We start from the raw sequence: 18,343 nt of genomic DNA, 5'->3' as shown, positions 1-18,343 counted from the left end.
TGGTCTCTATGTTAATTAGAGGCTATCACGTTACGATAGTTAAGACAATACAGTCTCTAACCATTAATGTGCCAAATTACTTTCTTACTAGCCATATTTCCTTTATTAGACTCAATGCAACAAAAATTTTCCTAATAAATGCGAAGAGTCGACTCTATGCTGTTGTCATGCGTAGCAACCATCTTTCTCTTTCCTTCTTCTTCTCTCTTCCACGTCACCAAATATGCTTACATAACAATAAAGAGAGATCGCTAATAAAGACCATTGTACATGCCCTAAGTTTTGCGGTTTGAGGATGCGAATAAAACTCGGTCCATAGGTGAGGGATGTCGAAGAACATTTCCCAAGCTGTTATGGTGACGCTATTGCAATCTGGGCTGGGCTGGCACGGCCCACATATATCTATAACTAATATAAATATTCATATTTTTCCGGTCGTCACATCTAATTTTCATCCATACACGATCCGATTCGGTTAGCAATAGCCATGGAAAAAAATTGCAAACAAAAAAAAATCGGCGGCCGCCGACGCCTCCACCACCGCCGGAGGGAGAAGAGAGGCGGCGGAGGGAGCGCCGCTGCCGGATCCGCCCGCGGTGGCCGCCACCGCCGACGGATCCACCCTCGGACGAAGCCGACACCGTTGACGCCGCCATTGAGAGGGCGACGGGGAGAGGGAGGGAGAGGGGGAGGGAGGGACGGCCATCTCCGCCGTCTCCGCCGCACCCGGCCGTCGCCGCGCCGCCCGCACCCCGCACCCCGCCATCGCTGTCATCCACGCCATACCCCGCACCTTGCCATCGCCCGCGCCGTGCCGACGGGAGGGAGAGGGAGCGGTCCACCATTGCCGCTGCACCCCGCCGTCGCCCGCGCCGTGTCGGTGGGACAGGAGGGATAGGGGGAGAGGGAGCGGCGCCACCGGAGGGGAGGGGAGGGGAAGCGGCGCCAGTGGAGAGAGGGGGAGGGGGAGAGGTGGCGTCGGGGACGGGGGAGGCGGTCGGCTCGACTGGGGGGGGAGGGGGCCGCCGAAGGGGAGCGGGAAAGGCGGCGTCGGGGGCGGGGGAGGGGGGCGTCGGAGGGGAGGGCAGGGGGAGAGCCGGTGTTAGGGGTGGGGGAGGCGGCCGGCTCGGCTAGGGGGAGGGGGCCGCCGAAGGGGAGCGGGAAAGGCGGCGTCGGGGGCGGGGGAGGGGGGCGTCGGAGGGGAGGGCAGGGGGAGAGCCGGTGTTAGGGGTGGGGGAGGCGGCCGGCTCGGCTAGGGGGAGGGGTCCGCCGGAGGGGAGGGGAGGGAAGGGGGAGAGCCGGTGTTGGGGGAGGGGGAGGCGGCCGGCTCGAGGGGGAGGGGAGAGGGAGGGTTAGGGTTTCATCCATTTCAAAATGATCTGAGCCGTCCATCAAAATGAACGGTTGAGATCGATCGAGGATTTGGGCCGCACCACTTGGGCTGCACGCGGGCCAACAGTCCAGCAAGTGAGAGGAAGAGTATAGGGATATAAATTAGACTTTGGTCGCTTTTAGGCTGAAGAAGAAAGTGGACTGAAAAAGGCCCATAGAGATAAAAGAATTTTTATTTAGATTTTTATTTAAATAAATACTAAAATGATATTTGTATTATCAAAATGCAATTAAACTACGTAAATTCCAAGAAAATTTCAATGAGTGTAATTAATGATATAGAAAATTTAATAAAAATTAAATCCAACCATAACATTTTATTTCTCACACTTACTTTACTTATAAATTAATTTAATTATATACCTACCTACTTAAAAAATACCCAAATATTGCAGAAAATTTATATTTCATTTAATTAGAATTTAATATGTTCTAATTCAATTTTATCACTTACTTTACTTATAAATTAATTTAATTATATACCTACCTACTTAAAAAATACCCAAATATTACAGAAAATTTATATTTCATTTAGTTAGAATTTAATATGTTCTAATTCAATTTTATCTTTTTTTTCTTTCGCGATGAGAGCTAATTAAGCATGAATATTTTTATCCATCTTGATTATCATTAGCGCAATAAATAATTTACCTATTTTGAAACATTATTATATACATGTTAACGGTGTACTTTATATAATTTAACCGTTCCTTTACCTGTAGCGAAGCACGGGCATTTTGCTAGTAAGTCATAAATATTTCGTACGCATTAATCTGTAATATCCTCGTCCCGGTTTAAATCGTCATTAAACCCAAATTATCGTCAAATTTCCGCCATTCCCGGACGGCGTTAACGAACCCTTTCTCGGTTACGATTCGATCAGCGCTTCGTCGTCACCGGGAAGCAAGCAAAACGTTAGGGTTTCGCCATGGCGGCGAAGGAAAGGCAGCGGCGGCGGCGAGAGAGCAAGGCGAAGAAAGCATGGAGGTTGTTGAGAGATGCACCTGCCAACATCGACGATCTCCCCGACGACCTCCTCGAGTGCGTCCTCCTCCGCCTCGCCTTCTCCTCGCCGCTGTGCCTCATCCGCGCCGCCTTCGCCTGCAAGCGCTTCTGCCGCCTCGTCGCCGACGCGCGCTTCCGCTCCCTCGTCGACGGCGGCCGGCCGGGAGGAGGACCCGCCGTCCTCGGCCACTACTACACCCTCAACCGCCCGGCCAACTGCCGCCACCACCCGCCGGCGAGCGACCCTCCGTTCGTCCCCTCGTCGTCGTCGCCGCCGACCGGCCATTGCTTCTCCCTCGACTACCTCCCGTTCGACCGGCCACGGGAGCTCATCGACAGCCATGGGAGCCTCCTGCTGTTCGTCAACGGGCCGTGGGGGACCAGCTGGGGCCACCGCCATTACCGGCGCTTCTCCGACCTACTCGTCTGCGAGCCGCTGACGCGTGGGTTTCAGGGCATCGCCCGCATGCCGCCGCCTCTGGGGAGCTTGGTCTTCTGCGGCGCCTACCTGATCGACGGCGGCGGCGGGGAGCGCGGCGTCGGCATGTCGAACTACCGGGTGCTCTGCATGTTCGGCGAGCTGGCGTGCGTCTTCTCGCCGGGGAGCGACGGCGGCTGGCGCTTCGTCGACACGGGCGCGAAGTACGGCGACGGCGAGGACGTCGAGTTCCCCGAGGACACCCAGTTCGTCGGCCGCGCCGCCGGGAAGATCTACTGGTGGGCACCGGGTGGGCTAGTGCAGGTGTTCGACGAGGCCACGGCCACCTTCTTCCTCATGGAGTCCCGAAGCACATGCGGTGGGAGTACCACAAGTCCAACCTCCGGGTGATCGGCGGCGTGGACGGCGGCGGGATACGCGTCGTCCGCATGACCGGCGAGGACCTGGAGATCTACGGCGAGAGCGGCGGCGGGGAGTGGGCGGTGGAGAGGAGCGTCCGGCTGGCCGACGCCACCCGCGGGCTGCCGGGGCGTCAGGAGGTGTTCTTCACAGCGGAGGCGCCGGCGGCGAGGATCGTGACCGCCGGCGGCGACGGGTTCGTGACGCTGGCGCCGGCGGAAGATGAGACGTGGCTCTTCTCCGTCGACCTGGAGACCATGGAGGCGGAGCGCGACCACGAGAGGAACAAGCACGTCGGCGAGGCGCACCCGTGCTCGGCGCCGCCGCTCGCCGCCGTCTTCCGTGCTTGCGGCGTAGGTGACGCTACGAGGACGGAAAAAAGCGGAAGCCGCCTTTGAAACTGACGACGAACTTTAGAGAGTTTATTTTGAGGAACTGGTCGAACTGACTTGTGAAGATTCATGTAAAATCCTTGCGTTTCAAAGCTATTATTAGTTTTAGGAAATATTCTTAGTTCTAGGAAATATTCATAGAACTGATTTTTATTGGTGCACGGTTTATTACACATATAATTATGAGTGGTTTAAGAGCGCTATTGACCGTTCTTAGCTCTAGGAAATATTCTTAAATATGTGATTAATTATAACATGCTACAAATCAAACTGCATCGTTGATTATGTAGTAAGAGATTATTTTGGAGCTTTTCAATAATTTTGTTGACAATGAAGGACTCTCGCGTCGCTCTCCCCATGGGCGGCCGGGTCGTCGAGCCACCCCTCTCCCCCCACCCCACCCCCCTTCTCCGTCTCGCCGTCGCCCGAGCAGCCGCCGGCAAAGCCGCGCGGCCGCAAGGGCGGCGGCGGGGCGCTCCTCGTCTCCTCGCGCTCGGGCAGCCTGGGGAGCTGCCCGGAGTGGTGACGGCGGTGACCGCCAGATCCGCGCCATTTCGGCCGGATCTGGCGGGATGGGCTGGCGGCGGGGGCGGGCGACGGTGGCGGCCGAGGTGAGTGCACCGGGTGGTGTTGTGGGTGATGGCGACGGCGTTGGGGCGGCGGCGCGGCGGCCGGCGGTGGCGTGAGCACGCAGGCATCCTGCGGTTGCCACTGGCGTCCTCCAGCGCCCTCTAGGCGTCAGCCGGCATTGGTGGTGAGGGGGGCGGCCAGATCTGGCTCCCTTGCTCAGATCCGGCGCGTACTCGGGTGGGGACGGGGTGGTTTGGAATCCAGCCGTCGTGCAAGTGGTGTGAATATTGCAGGTACCCTCGGTGTGTAGGTGACATTTGGTGGCTCCCGTCATGGATACTATGGTTGATGGGTGCTCCAAGGCGAAAGCCTTGCTCTGCTCTCGGTGCTAGCAACGGCGACGCCCTTGGGCGTCGTTCACCTTCTTGAAGGCGTTGCTACTGGAGCCCTCGTTCAACTCCACTTCAAGAGTTTCCTCCGGGTGAAAACCTAGATTCGTTATAGGATCGGACGATGTCACCGTTCTGTCGGCATAACCTTTTTGAAGGCTTCGTTTTAGGAGTTTATCTCTTGTTGGATGACTGTACTTAGGTTCAGTTTGTCAATGTCGGGGTTTTTATCGGTTTTCCTTTAATTAAACCGTGCTGTTGTAAGGTTTTTGGGTCCGGTTTCCCTTATAAAATGGATCAACTCTCTTCTTCTATAGTGAATTGTATGAGCTCCCTGCCTGTCCCCTCGAAAAAAAATAATTTTGTTGACAATAAGATTGATTAACACAAAATTAATAAGGACACATTGGCTTACTTTGTTCACGCTTTGCTATAAGCATAATTGCTACAATGATAGGTTGCTCATGAGAACATCTCGCCCATTTAGTTAAATGGTCAGTAAGCATTTTTTATCCTTTTAATGACTAACTTCACAAGTTTGAAGCTGCATAAACATAAATAGGACAAATGCAATATGAGAATTATAAATGCATGTTAACAACTTATTAAGTTGAATATATACATTACAAATAATTGCAACCACAAACAGTTAATGCAATAGTGTTATGCATGAAATCGTTGATACCGGTCAAGCATAGTTGATGATTTATGAGAGGCTTCTAATACCGAGCCTAAAAAAGTTCTTCCCAGTTAAAAAGATGATGGCAGTTCAGAAATATAGCCTTATAGTCTAATTACATGTGTCACCAAAGGAAAGGAAAATTTATTACTGTCATACTAACTATACAAGCTGATCAATTACTCTATATCCTACCACTGTACAAACAGAGATAGTATATTAATATAGATATTTTAGCCCTCTGATAACAAATGTAAGGGGATTTGAAACCAAAATATGTACACACCTGCCATCAATCATAAGAACATTCCTACATGGGATCCTCCTTTTGTAGCCTCTATAGAGCTTACAAACATGACCATTCCAATAACATCTGCCACATATGAAAAGTGTGTTAATAGAACTTCTATTTTGTCACAAATTAATATTGTTTAGGTGGTGAATTGAACTACTTACCAACATAAATGTCATTATGGTAAGTAAAGTCAGGGCCGGTTCAACAATTTCGAGGGCCCTAGACGAACTTGATACTATGGGCTCTTAACAAGTTAAGGCTAATTTTTTTACTTCTAATCAGTGGCGGTTCCAGGAATTTTTTTAAGCCCGGGTAAGCCTAACAATGAACAAAAGTACATATATATTTGTATAAATCCGTATGTCACTTACTATAGACTCGAGTAAAGGCAGGTTCTAATTTAGGTTGAGAAAAAACAGTACACAAGATTATAGTGCTTGTATTATCATGCAAAGAAAAAAAAATGATGGCACTAAGAGTTATGTCACTTTGGTTTGCTAGTTTTGGTTAAGCATGTTCATTAATATTACTGTACACCATTGCTGCTACTGTCCTGTCTACATGCATATGACTCTGCTGATTCCTAAGAATGATAATTAATTACTAAATATTCATCTTAATTATCTATTGTTTACTGGTGGTCTGGTGCATGGGGCATGCAATAGAATCAGCAGATTGGGGGTAATTAAGCAGGTGCTATGCCTTGATGCATGGCTTGAACCCGGGCACTTGCCCATCCTAGCCGGGCCACGGGTCCGCCAGTGCTTCTAATATATACTCATATACTAACAGTGACGCAAGTAAATATTTCTAATATGATAAATTATAAATCAATCAGTTTGCAAGTTGCAATATAGTAATTTATTCTTGATAAATAATAACGATAATATAATTGACAAATGTTTTGTGAGCACCCGACAAATGTTTTGTAGGTAACATTGCAAAAACTGAAATAGTGAAATTGCAAAGTAAATTATACAACAATAACCATGAATTGAAATGATGAAAATTGGTATATAGTGAACTAATTGATTAGCACACCGCCCTCTGGCCTAGGCCCTACGCAATTGCACAACCAACCTAGGCCCAGGGCCGGCCCTGAGTAAACCAAAAAAACTTGATCAAGTGGCATAAGCGGAGGTAATAATAGCAATACCTTCCCGCTCATGTTTGCTATCTCACTAATAGTAGTGATACATGTGAAAACACACAAAAGCATGGTCTGCAAGCCACTGATGCACAATCATCCTAGCTGGCTCTATGAACATCCTTGACATATAATATGTGCACCCCTCATGAAGTAGGGGATGTAAACGATCCACTTGGTTATCATAAACAATAGCAGCAATCTTTGTACCCTATTTACAATAGATAAAGTCAAATGCTATACATATATCATTGCAGTGTAACATATTAAAGCATAAAATATATAGTAAATAGGGTATATAGTGAACAAATTGATTAGCACACACCTTCAATAGTTCAGCTTCAAGAGTCAACCTCGCTCTCCCTGGCGTGCGCTTAGGACTCGCACCTATACTGGGGGTGGGCCCCCTCTAGCCTGGGCCATAGGCGGTTGCACAACCGGCCTATGCCTAGGGTCGGCCCTGAGTAAACTAAAAAACTTGATCAAGTGGCATAAGCGGAGGTAATAAGCAATGTCTTCTCGCTCATGTTTGCTATCTCACTAATAGTAGTGATACATGTGAAAACACACACAAAAGCATGGTCTACAAATCACTGGTGCACAATCATCCTAGCTGGCTCTATGGACATCCTTGACACATAATATGTGCATCCCTCACGAAGTAGGGAATGTAAACGATCCACTTGGTTATCATAAACAATAGCAGCCATCTTTATACCCTATTTACAATAGATAAAGTCAAATGCTCTACATATATCATTGCAGTGTAACATATCAAAGCTCAAAATATATACACGGACATTACCTACTCATCCAGCAGAACCAAATTGAGTCTCTTCCTGCTCGGAGCAAATATCTCAACATGATACTGATGGTATACTCGAACACCTAAACTCCAACTGCTCGATGTACGCCACTATGCTCTACATGATATAGAAAGAATGAGAACTATGCTAAAAATACCTCCACTAGTAAACATGCAGCACTCATCATGTATGCCATCTTCATAGGTAATTTCCATTGTAACTGCCACTTGTGACAGTAAGGGCATGTTTAGTAGAGCTCTAACTCCTAAATTTAGCTCCAGGAGTTGGGTCTGGAGCAGGGGCGGTACCACCCATTAGGCGGGGTTGGGCGGCCGGCCCAGCTACGGCCCGCGCCGCCCCAACCCTCCATATCCTTCTTGGGCCGCCTACCACCACATCCAATTCACAATTGGCCCATAAATAAGCAGCTAAAGTGTCCAATTTTAATCCTGTGTATATGATGCTTTCTTGAGTCAATTCCTCGACACTGCTCAACCCCGTCCCTTACTATAGTTAGGTGCCTAATGTTTTTCTCTCTCTCCCTTCTAAGCAAAATAATAATCATCTTATTCTAGGTATGCGATATCTTCTCATATATTTATTTTTTAAAAGATATCTATCAACCATGCTTTATGAATTGACTCATATTTGCAAATTGATATGTTTACTAGTATCTTTTTATGTATAATGAATTATGTATGGCGCAAAAATTATTTCTTTATTTTAATATCATTTTTGTTTTTTGTTTGTCTTAATTTATTGATTGTACTATATGTTTATATGATTACAACATAAATATGGTATTTTTTGCGTTTAGTTGTTCTTATTGAGACGAGCATCTTCGCACCATCTTTATTTTAATCCTGCGTCCGCCACTGGTCTGGAGTGGAGTTGTGGAGCTGCCTAAACCCAGCTCCACCTCTTTAGTTCATTTTGTGAGAGAGCTCCACCCAGCTCTGTTCTCATTTTTGGTGGAGCTGAAACTATTTGGCAGAGCTCCAGCTCCACCTCTCCTGGAGTTAGAGTTGGAGCTGTGCCAAATAGGCCCTAAGGTACATGCTTATTCTATTTTATATTTTTCTAGAAGTAATCAGAAAACAAATTTTACCTTCATCCATAACAAATGATTGTGGTGGGGACTCTGCATCATGGAGGTTGCGTGATGATGATGGATTTTACCATGGAAGAAGCCCTAGAATTTGGGTATTGCGTCGCGATGGATTCAAGACATGGTGTATCCCGTCTAGCTGCATGGCTTGCATTTCATCAATCTAGCGGTGCTTTCCTCTCATTTGGCGATAAACTTTGCCTAGCTGATCTTCTACAGGTATTTAAGTCTTGCCTCTCATCATGTGTCATACGTTGCCTACAAGCTCTTTGGTGAACACTTTCTTTTTCCCTCTCACTCAGTGTTGCATTTTGTCACGTTGCTCTTTGAGGATCTAGCTTTGCTTGCCTTTGTCCTGGTGTAAGTCTAGCATAGCAAGCCGCTTCAAAAAATATTTTCGTGCTAAATAAATTCATTGAATAATTTTAAAATTTTAATTTTGAACTATATATGTCATTAGAAAAAGAAAACTCCTGGTTTTAAGTCGATACTATTTGAGCTTTCTTCCTGTTCCAAAACTTAAACCGATGTAAGGGTACAATTTGTAGGATTGGATCTTTTTCAAAACAATTTATTACCACCACCGTGAGTGTGGAACATGTATTCAATACCCATGCAAATGTACCATTATTAAACAAATGTACCATTATAAGAATGTTTGCTAGGAGGGAGTGGCTTTACTGAAGGGTGAAAGAAATATAAGCACAGGGTGTAAGAATTTATATTAGCATATCAACGAGATGTGCCAAAAGCTAGCAAGATGTAGCTTGCACTCAAGTATTATTTAGCCACAAGTTGCAGTCAACAATTCTACTGTGTTTGTCCAATATTTTGTCAGTCCACATCCAACAATTCTATTCTATTGTGCAGCTACAGTTCCTTGTATTATTCTTTAGTAATCATGACTGATTAACTGTTGAGGTTTCTAATGCATCATCATATAAAAAAACACTAACATTTTTTTTCATAATTTATAACTTTTTGTGAGGGCAGTTCCATATCATGAGTAAAAATTACAATAAAAGCAGGCTCTTGTTAATTGATCGTATAAGAGTGCTCAGTGGGAAAAGACACTTTATCCAAAAAAAAATGGAAGAATAACAAGCAGTTTAAATCATTTTGTTTTTCCTCAAAAAAATTAGAGTAAATTTCATAAAACTACATATACTTTGCAAAATTATCACAAAACTACAAATTTAAGGTGTATTACAAAACTACAGATTTAGAAATAATTTTATCAAAGAACTACAAATTTAAGATGGATAATCACCAAACTACAGATTTAGTTTTAAAATTATCACAAAACTATATGTTTTATACCATGTTAAGTGCAAATTTACAACATTTATAAAACTCTATAACATTAGTGGTAAGTATTTAAACTATAAAATCTATAATTTTGTGATAACTCTAGTATTAAATCTATAGTTTTGTGATATTTTACTTTAAATCAGTAGTTTTGTGAAAAGCCTCGTGTTAAATTTGTAGTTTTATGAGACTGTCTTAAATATGTAGTTTTACAATAATTTGGTCAAAATACCTGTAGTTTTGTGAAATTTTACTCAAAAAAATTATCATTTGCTCCAACAGCTAGATAGTCAAAAGTTTTACTTGTTTCAAATTGATAGGTCAATTACCAATAGAGCAAAACTCATTAGATGCCACCAAGACTAAGCATATGGACTGGATGCTATAGAACAGACTAAAGGGCTCTGTTTTTGTCATACATGTAATAGGATTGTACAGCACAACTACAAATCAAGGTACAAATGATGATATGCTAAATCGCTTCTGATGTGGCTAAAAACTAAAATGGCGTGAATTCATGGCAAGTGAAAAAAATTCCCACTAGGTGCTAAGGATGAGACTCCCCTGACTTTGTACCACTGACATGTGGGCCATACCAAAGTGGGGCCCACATATCAATGGCACAACTGCAGACTGCACAAAGTTAGGGAAACTGTTTCCGAGTGCTAAATAACTATGCTAGCATGATTGCATGAATTTTTTAAGGCATAGCAAGGCATCAATTTTAGTTTATCCAGCAAGGAAAAAGATAAGTGCTTTCACAATGTAGAATGCAGCCTAACCAGGGCACTCTAAAGTTTAGGTTTCAGATATTTGCAACTCAACCTTTTCAAAATAAAATCTGCAAAGCTTATCAAATAAAACCACATGATACAGGAAACCTTTTTCAGTTCTTCACATGAGATATTTGACCAGTGTCTCTAGCAAGTAGCAACATGGATTGATAAAGTAAAGGCAACTCTTTACTCCAACTAATTTTGTGGCAAGTAGCAACATGGATTGATAACTCTTTACTCCGACTAATTTTGTTGCCAAAGTTCGAACACCAAACCTGAACAAGTGAGTTTTGACTTGCCTGGGATGGAAGAGTAGGACTCAACTTCTGCAGCGACTGACCTTGCCTCTTTAGTATCAATCAGAGATGCTTCTACCACGATCGACCTCTGTTAGAGCCATCTCAGACTCCTTCGGCGCGGCCTCAACTGACGCTTACACCAGCTCAGACTCCTTCACCATGGTCTCCGCCGAAGCAACCTCCGTGGGCTCTGCCTCCTTCGCCGCAGTCTCACTTGCGTTCGCAACCTCCGCCGACGAGGTTGGCTGCGTACTAGAGGGTGGCGGCGTTTCGTGGGGGGCATCGTCGGCGCGGTGTTGCCGCTACTAGATCGGCTAGGTGGGGAGAGAGGTTGGGGGCGTGGTGGCTGCGATTCACGGTGGAGGCGGCCAAGAGATGCGGTCTCATGGGGTGAAGAAGCAGTGAGAGCTCTACCTCCTTTGTGGGGGAGTTGCCAACAGTGGCTTGGGGCGGCACAGCAGTGGCGGAGATGCGGCACACGGGATGAGGAAACGGCGAGAGCTCTGCCTCCTTCACGAGGGAGGCGACAGCGGCGGCAGCTTACTGTTGCGGAGGAACCGACGAGAGTGCGCGAAAGAGATAGGGAGAGGCGATAAAACGAGAAAAGTCGGGGGTGGGAAATTGGGGATCGATGATCGATCTGATGACCTTGTGTCGGTTGATTTGTCAGTCCCTCCACCGACATTTGTTGGCCCCAGTTGTCAGTGATACTACCATTGAGAATGTTTTAAAGAGTATAGATTATAGACACATAGTACAAAGAAAGAAGCAGAAATGCAAAATGACATAGTCACAAGCTTTTACCAATAAAAGTGTTAGAAATTTGAAGGCAAATGCTCAGGTATTGTTATTCCCTGCACTCACAAATATTTGCACAATTGAGTATCAAACAGTTACCAAAGACACAGGAAAGTGCTAGTAATGCCATGGTAGCATTCTAGCAGGCTTTACGGAACATACAACATAGGAGTAATTGCTTTTACCTGACTGACGAAGCCTGGAGCAGCTTATGTAAAACATGGCTGCAATAAACAAAATTTACACCTCAAGATTTCACACAATAAAATATACAGAGCACAGTATGGTTGTGTTCATCTTTAACCACTCCAATATTCATTCCTAGCATTGCCCTTTAAATTCAGTTCATGAAGACATCTCTAATGGTGAAACTTCCACTGAAACAACCCAACCAAGGAAGTAACTACACAGTACAAAACATTAAACATTATTACAAAGCTTCAGGAGTCCTCAAGCATCGAGATAATTTTTATTAGATTCGCTTTTCCAGATAGCCTATCAACACGAAGAATCTGTACCCAGCTGAAAGATATTACATTTCAGTGGATTCCATTCCGATGACGGGAAAGGACACGCTGGTCACCTTGATTGCGAATAGGAAACAGATCATCCTCCTGCCTGTAACCATGGCCACGGCTATTGCCCAAATTATGAGGTCGCCCATGGGTGTCAAATGGATGAACATAGTCTCGGTCAGGTCCACCTCTTCCAATGGAGGCTTTGTTCAAGGGCCTGTCCCGAAAGGGTGAACGGCTTCTCTCCCGTAAGTCTAGTCCCCTGTTCATGGGCTTGTTACGCATGGGTGAATGACTTCTGTCCCGTACAGCTTGTCCCCAGTTAACCCTGGGAGACCCCAACCGTGGTTCTCTTCGGTCAAGATATGGTCCATCGCGTGGATGCTCCTGGTGATTATAGCCATCCCAGTCAAACTTCCCACGCTGTCGGTGTGGAAGTTCATCCCCGAAGTTGATCCTGTCCCTGTGCATAGGGTCTGCCATTCGTCCTGGACAATCTTGGGACAACTGCGTAGAATAGTCCCTATGATCATCCGGTCGGACCATACCCCAACCACGCGGTGGTGATCTATACCTTTGTTTCTCCCTTGGCAGATCACGGCCACTCGGTGGACCAATAACCCTACTCGGTGGCCCTTGTGGTGGAGAGTTGAACTGGCGTCTGTCAGGACTGTAGCTGGACTTGTACATGGCAGGTGCATAGCGTTCCTTGTTGCAGTTGTTACAGTGAGACCGCCGAGCAAAATTAAGATTTCCGCAACTGAAATAAAAAAAATAATGAGTAATAAATTTACAAGACCATCAGAAGAATCTATTTCAACAAAGGAAAGAAGAAACAAATATACATTCAGCATACTCACGTGGGATTCTGACATATCCAGTCACCTTCTCTTGGAGACAAGTTTGGGTCATTCCTGTGCACATATTCTCCATTAATGAAGATGAAATCTTTTCCAGGAGCACCACCATCCCTCCCGTGTGGTCTTCCTCTTCCATTGGGAGGAGAAACATATTGTAACCTTTCACCTCCTTTACTTGCCAGCTCATATCCATAACGTGAACCGTCATTGAAATTGCTGCTTTCTACTCCGCGGCCACGTGGAGGTATCATGGAACCTGAGTGCGGGTGATATCCTGAAAGGCGAGCGACAAACATTCTACATGAACATTAGAAGCCACAAGGAGTAACAGTCAGCAAGTAGGACTTGCATCATGCATGAGTTCTGCAACTCCTGAAGGTGAACTGCTTTCAGCAAAGGCCCTCAAGAGTCAAACCAGAAAAAAAATGCATTGCAGAAATAAGCCTCTGAAAATAATTTCTGTCAAGTAAACAGCACAGTAATTGAAGGTGAACTCAGCACCATATGATCCTGATCTCTTGTCTGGTTTATAAAGTAGTTAAAATATCAACAATGCAGCAACCCACATTTGGGCTCGCCAGTCTTGCAGAATTCACATGTTCCTAAAGCCTGGTTCATCTTTATCCAATTCATATCATATAGGTTAGGCCTCCTGGAGCATGATCTAATCCTCTGCAAGGAGTTCCACCCTTCAATTTCTACAATCCGAAGAAACAGACGGACATTCCAGAAACAAGTGGTGTCCTGAGCTATTTTCCAACTTACCAAGCACTCCTTCCACCATTATTTCCCCCGAATCTCAAATGTTATTTTTAGCCATGCACTACAAGATAAACCAGAGATCTTTGGACAATAGATGAACTGAACATCTCCATTCTCCATGTTTCCATGGATCTTTTTCTTGTGTGCCAATCGTTTTGTAGCAGTGTAAGCAGTCCCAGGTAACTAGGCATCTCAATATCCAATTCACTTATAACCAAGTCCGCAATACCAAATACCTTCGTTTTCAACAACATTTTCCTTGGGCAGATGCTTTCTTAAGCAACTAAAACACCCTAGTTTATTTCTATAAATAAGGTAATCAAGGCCTTATCTATGAGGAAGTAGCTATAAGAAGTGAAGAGCTCAAATCCCATAATTCTGTCTATTTTGACAAGAACTTGGATGACCAGGCAACCCAGAGTAATGATTCCTAACAGAATACTTGCATTGGAACCATTTAGCATTGAACAACCAAAATATAGCAAACCAAGCCATTCAAATATTGTCAAGTGTCCATCTCTCATCCTTCGCTTTCTTTCATGTTTACACCTCCAATCTTCTCATAACTTGCCAAATGCATGACTCGGTAAAGACATTTCCAAGTGAGAAGTGGCATCTGAGCATAGACAGAACAGCTCAGCAGAAAAAGGCAGCAAATAGAATACGAACCCATCAAATAATAAATGTTCAATAAGTAAATACTAATGTCAGAAAGAAAAAAAAAACCACCTTGACATGTTATCACATACAAGATATATAAAAATAAACCGCCACAGTATATTATAGTAATTACACCAGCCATGGAAGCCATAGAAAAATATAGATAATACACACAACTTATCAAAGCAGTGTCAGGTGTTAGATATCAACATTCTAGTTTCTGACAAATAGCAAAGTAACTTTGGGCACAGGAAAAACACATGTAAAAGTTCATACCACTTACACTACATGATCATGTGACAAAAAACTAAACTTGGTGGAATATGTAACATAACTGAGGATAATAGTAGTTACCTCATGAAGAAGCAAACAGCCTTTGCTTAAACGTAGCTATGATAAATTTTTATTTATAGTTGCTCTATACAAATCTTTATCTTTACCTATTTACAAAAAAAAAAAAATGTTTCCAACTTCTTCTTTTTTTCGTTTGTCCGTCTTTGTGAATTTTTTTCTGTCACCATGACCGACATGGATTATTTTTCCTCCGTCATTCGTACGGAAATCAGGCAGCGGTACAACACGGTGAATCCAAACTATTCGCTAGAGCCCAATGGGCTCATACTCTGGTGCTGCTTGTTGCATGGCAGGCTGTGGGCCTGCCTGCCCAAGGCAAGGATGCAGGGATATGGAATAAGTCCACTTTGACTCCCTCAAATATAGGATCAACCTAATTTGTATCCCTCAACTGCAATACCAGATATTTTGACCCTCCAACTATTAAAATTAAAACTAGTGCAAAATGACTCTTGGTGGTTTTGAGGGTGGTTTTTGCTAACGCGTCTCCTCTCTTAGACTCCTCTCTCTCTTTTTTTCTCTCTACTTTCCCCACATAGTGGCCTAAGGCAAAGCGGTGGCAGGACAGCCTCGAGGCTCGAGGCAGAGCCGCGGCGGGGTGGCCTCAACCCTCCTCTGAGTCCTCTCCCCTCTTCCTATGCCATGGCGGCTGCCGAGGAAGCCGTGGGCGGCGAGCGAGCGGATCCAAGCAGGTCACGTCATCTACCACCGGACCACACCGCTCTCCCTGTGGTGTCAGCCTAAGCCACTGGAGCACGTCGCGCGCCCTTCCTGTAGGGCGAGCTGTGCGGCGGCGGTCGGCATTGGCAATAGGGCGAGGGAGCTAGGAGCTACAGCTTATCCTCACCTTGGGAACCAGAAGACGGTGTCCTCACTGGGAAAGAAGGGGTAGCTGGCGATGGCGCGCTCTCCTCGCTAGGAGATAATTTTGTTCAGTTATTTTAAAATTGTCTTTATCCGTTGCAACGCACGGGTAATATTGGTAGTAAAGCACAAAAATCAAAGTAGAAATCCAATTATGTCTATTCCACAGTACTGTGCTTGCTATGCTCTGGGAACATGAATATCAAAGTCCAAACTGTGTATGTCTTTTCATATTTTCTAAGCTACTATGCAAAATTTGTTTTCGGTAGATAAATTTCAGCTTTATTTCACAGAGATAGTTATTGGTTCAAGAGTTCAAAAACACCCCTAATAAAGTCCATACAGCATAGCACTTCATACTTGGCATATAGCATATAAACTTTGTTGTGCTGTTTGGACCAGATTGCCATTAGCTTTTCTTTTGCTTTACTTTATATCTTTTCTGTAGACTTCTTCTAAGAAGCTCCATATATCATATGTGTCAGCCCTGATTAGCTCTATCATATTCCTTTGATCTATTCTTTGCTCCTGTCTCACTCAATACACCCATCAAGGAACAAGTTATCTCTAATAAATAGAATGATATATTTTTATTTTATGAGTTCCATTAAAGCTACTCAAATATCTCGTTTGGACATTATAGTGCCATTTCGTAATCATACACTTGGTAATTACTGCACGCAAGTTAAAAAGAAAAAAAGAACTAGAGTTTTTTTTTGGGTCGTTGTTATGAATTGAAATACTCAGGATACTACAATTTTATTTTCAGTAACTTCAGCCAGGATTTGGCATGCAATGCTTGGCGTGCCAGCTTCACAGTATGCTTGTTCGCACAACTGATGCAACAAAATCAAACTCCCAAATGAGATTTCCAGGAAACCTACCTTGAGAAATACTATAGTACTACTACAACGGGATCGATCAAACACAGAATGGTACAAGACCGTAGCAAGTCAACGGTTTTGTTCTATTGCAAATCAAGAACTAACTATCCTTAATCTTTCTGTAGCATGTAGTCTAAATCCAGAAGGCAACAAGGAAGAAATCATTGCCACTAACAAGGAAAAAATAGGTGTACCAACCGGCCAATCAATCCTCGAAGTAAATGATAACAGAAGAGTGGGTAAGAACAAGAGGGTTTTTCTTTTCTTTTCCATTTTTTTTTCATACCTTGTGGCTCCTCACGGGGCTGGGGATACCTAGGCCGAAACCCCAGGGGGCTCCCGCGGCGGCGAGGGGGAGGAGGGGACGCGCTGCCGCCGCGGCGCCTCGGCGCCGCGTGCGGCTGCTGCGGCGGCGGCGTCTGGCGCGACTCCCGGCGGCGCATGAACCCTGGAGGCGAGGGCTCCCGCGGGGGGCGGCGTGCGGCGGGCGGGGGATCGCGCCGGCGCTCCAGCCGGTCGGCCGCGCCGTGCTCCTCCTCCGGCCCCCGCGGCTGCGGCTTGACCACGAGGCTGCTGAGGAGGGGCGCGCGCGGCGGCGCGGGGTCGGGGCGGCGGCGCGGGCGAGGGGAGGAGGAGCGCGCGTCGGCGTCGTCGGAGTCGGAGGCGGAGGCGTCTCTGCGGCGGGGCCGCATCGCTGTGTGGGTGTGGGGTGGTCGTCGGGACGACTTGGTCCGAGTCGCCCGACTATACATACGGTGGTTGGGTCAAGCCGGTCAACCCCGTGGGTTTTCCTCATTTTGAATGGCCTGTTTGATTTTTATTTTTATTTTTTTCGTTTTGGAGTATTCTGCTTTTGGATTTTTGAATTGGACCAACAAACGAATTCGGTTTTAGTTTATGTGGATAAATTAATTCGGCCCGAAAATCCAACTCACGAGCAAATGTATCCCTCCTACTTCCGATGAAAAAAACTCGGCCTAAAGCAGAATTCAGCCCATTTAGTTTCTCACGAAAAAGTAAGCCCACTAATGAATACAGTCCACTTAACAGCCGTGAGAAAATCCGTACATGAATTTGGCCCACTCTGTTCAATTAAAGCTAATCAGCCCGCTTACCAATTCTTGACGAAGAATTCGGTCCACTAGTGAAATCCACGTAACATAGTTCCATCAACAAATAAGTCAACCTGTCGTCCCTCAACTTTACGAGGACGTATGACATTCTTAATCCTCAATACTAGGAATCTCTTCCCCTCAACTGTTCAAAACCATGCAAAGTAGATCCCATGGCTGTAAAGCATGGGTGGTTTCGCTAACATGGCATCCTGGTCAGCATGCAGAGAATACAAATAATATGTGGGGCCCACATGTAAGTGGCCTAGCCACAGGAGATTTCATTGCCAAGCCGCACCCAACATGTTGCCTCATGCCGGTGCTCCTCCTGATCACCCACACCGAGGCTGCCGCGGCATCGCGATGCCCTCAACTCCTCCCACCTCAATGTCCGCAATGGCCACTACACCCCACTCCCCGCTCAAGCAGCCCATCGCTAAGCACCTTTGCTACGGTGTCATAAACCTCAACAAGCCATCCAACCTCTTGTCGCACGAGGTCATCACTTGGAACAAGCACCTCCTCCACAT

General features: G+C 45.5%; 1 protein-coding gene and 2 pseudogenes across 1 annotated transcript; 1 reads left to right on the top strand and 2 right to left on the bottom strand.

Moving 5' to 3' along the window:
- Positions 1 to 2,863: 2,863 nt before the first annotated feature.
- LOC127761662 (uncharacterized) lies at positions 2,864 to 3,633 on the top strand (annotated as a pseudogene).
- Positions 3,634 to 5,456: 1,823 nt separating this feature from the next.
- On the bottom strand, positions 5,457 to 7,417 carry LOC127761971 (uncharacterized; annotated as a pseudogene).
- A 4,610-nt stretch (positions 7,418 to 12,027) lies between these two features.
- Positions 12,028 to 17,430, bottom strand: LOC127763282 (uncharacterized). The gene is made up of 3 exons (XM_052287932.1): positions 16,988 to 17,430; positions 13,178 to 13,451; positions 12,028 to 13,077 (listed from the first exon to the last, which is right to left on the bottom strand). Exons 1-3 carry the CDS (start codon positions 17,391 to 17,393, stop codon positions 12,342 to 12,344), a joined length of 1,416 nt encoding a protein of 471 aa, XP_052143892.1. The 5' UTR covers positions 17,394 to 17,430; the 3' UTR covers positions 12,028 to 12,341.
- Positions 17,431 to 18,343: the final 913 nt, after the last annotated feature.

This window comes from Oryza glaberrima, chromosome 2 (assembly GCF_000147395.1).
Source record: "Oryza glaberrima chromosome 2, OglaRS2, whole genome shotgun sequence".
NCBI lineage: Eukaryota > Viridiplantae > Streptophyta > Magnoliopsida > Poales > Poaceae > Oryza > Oryza glaberrima.
This window is presented reverse-complemented; position numbering and strand designations above follow the sequence as displayed.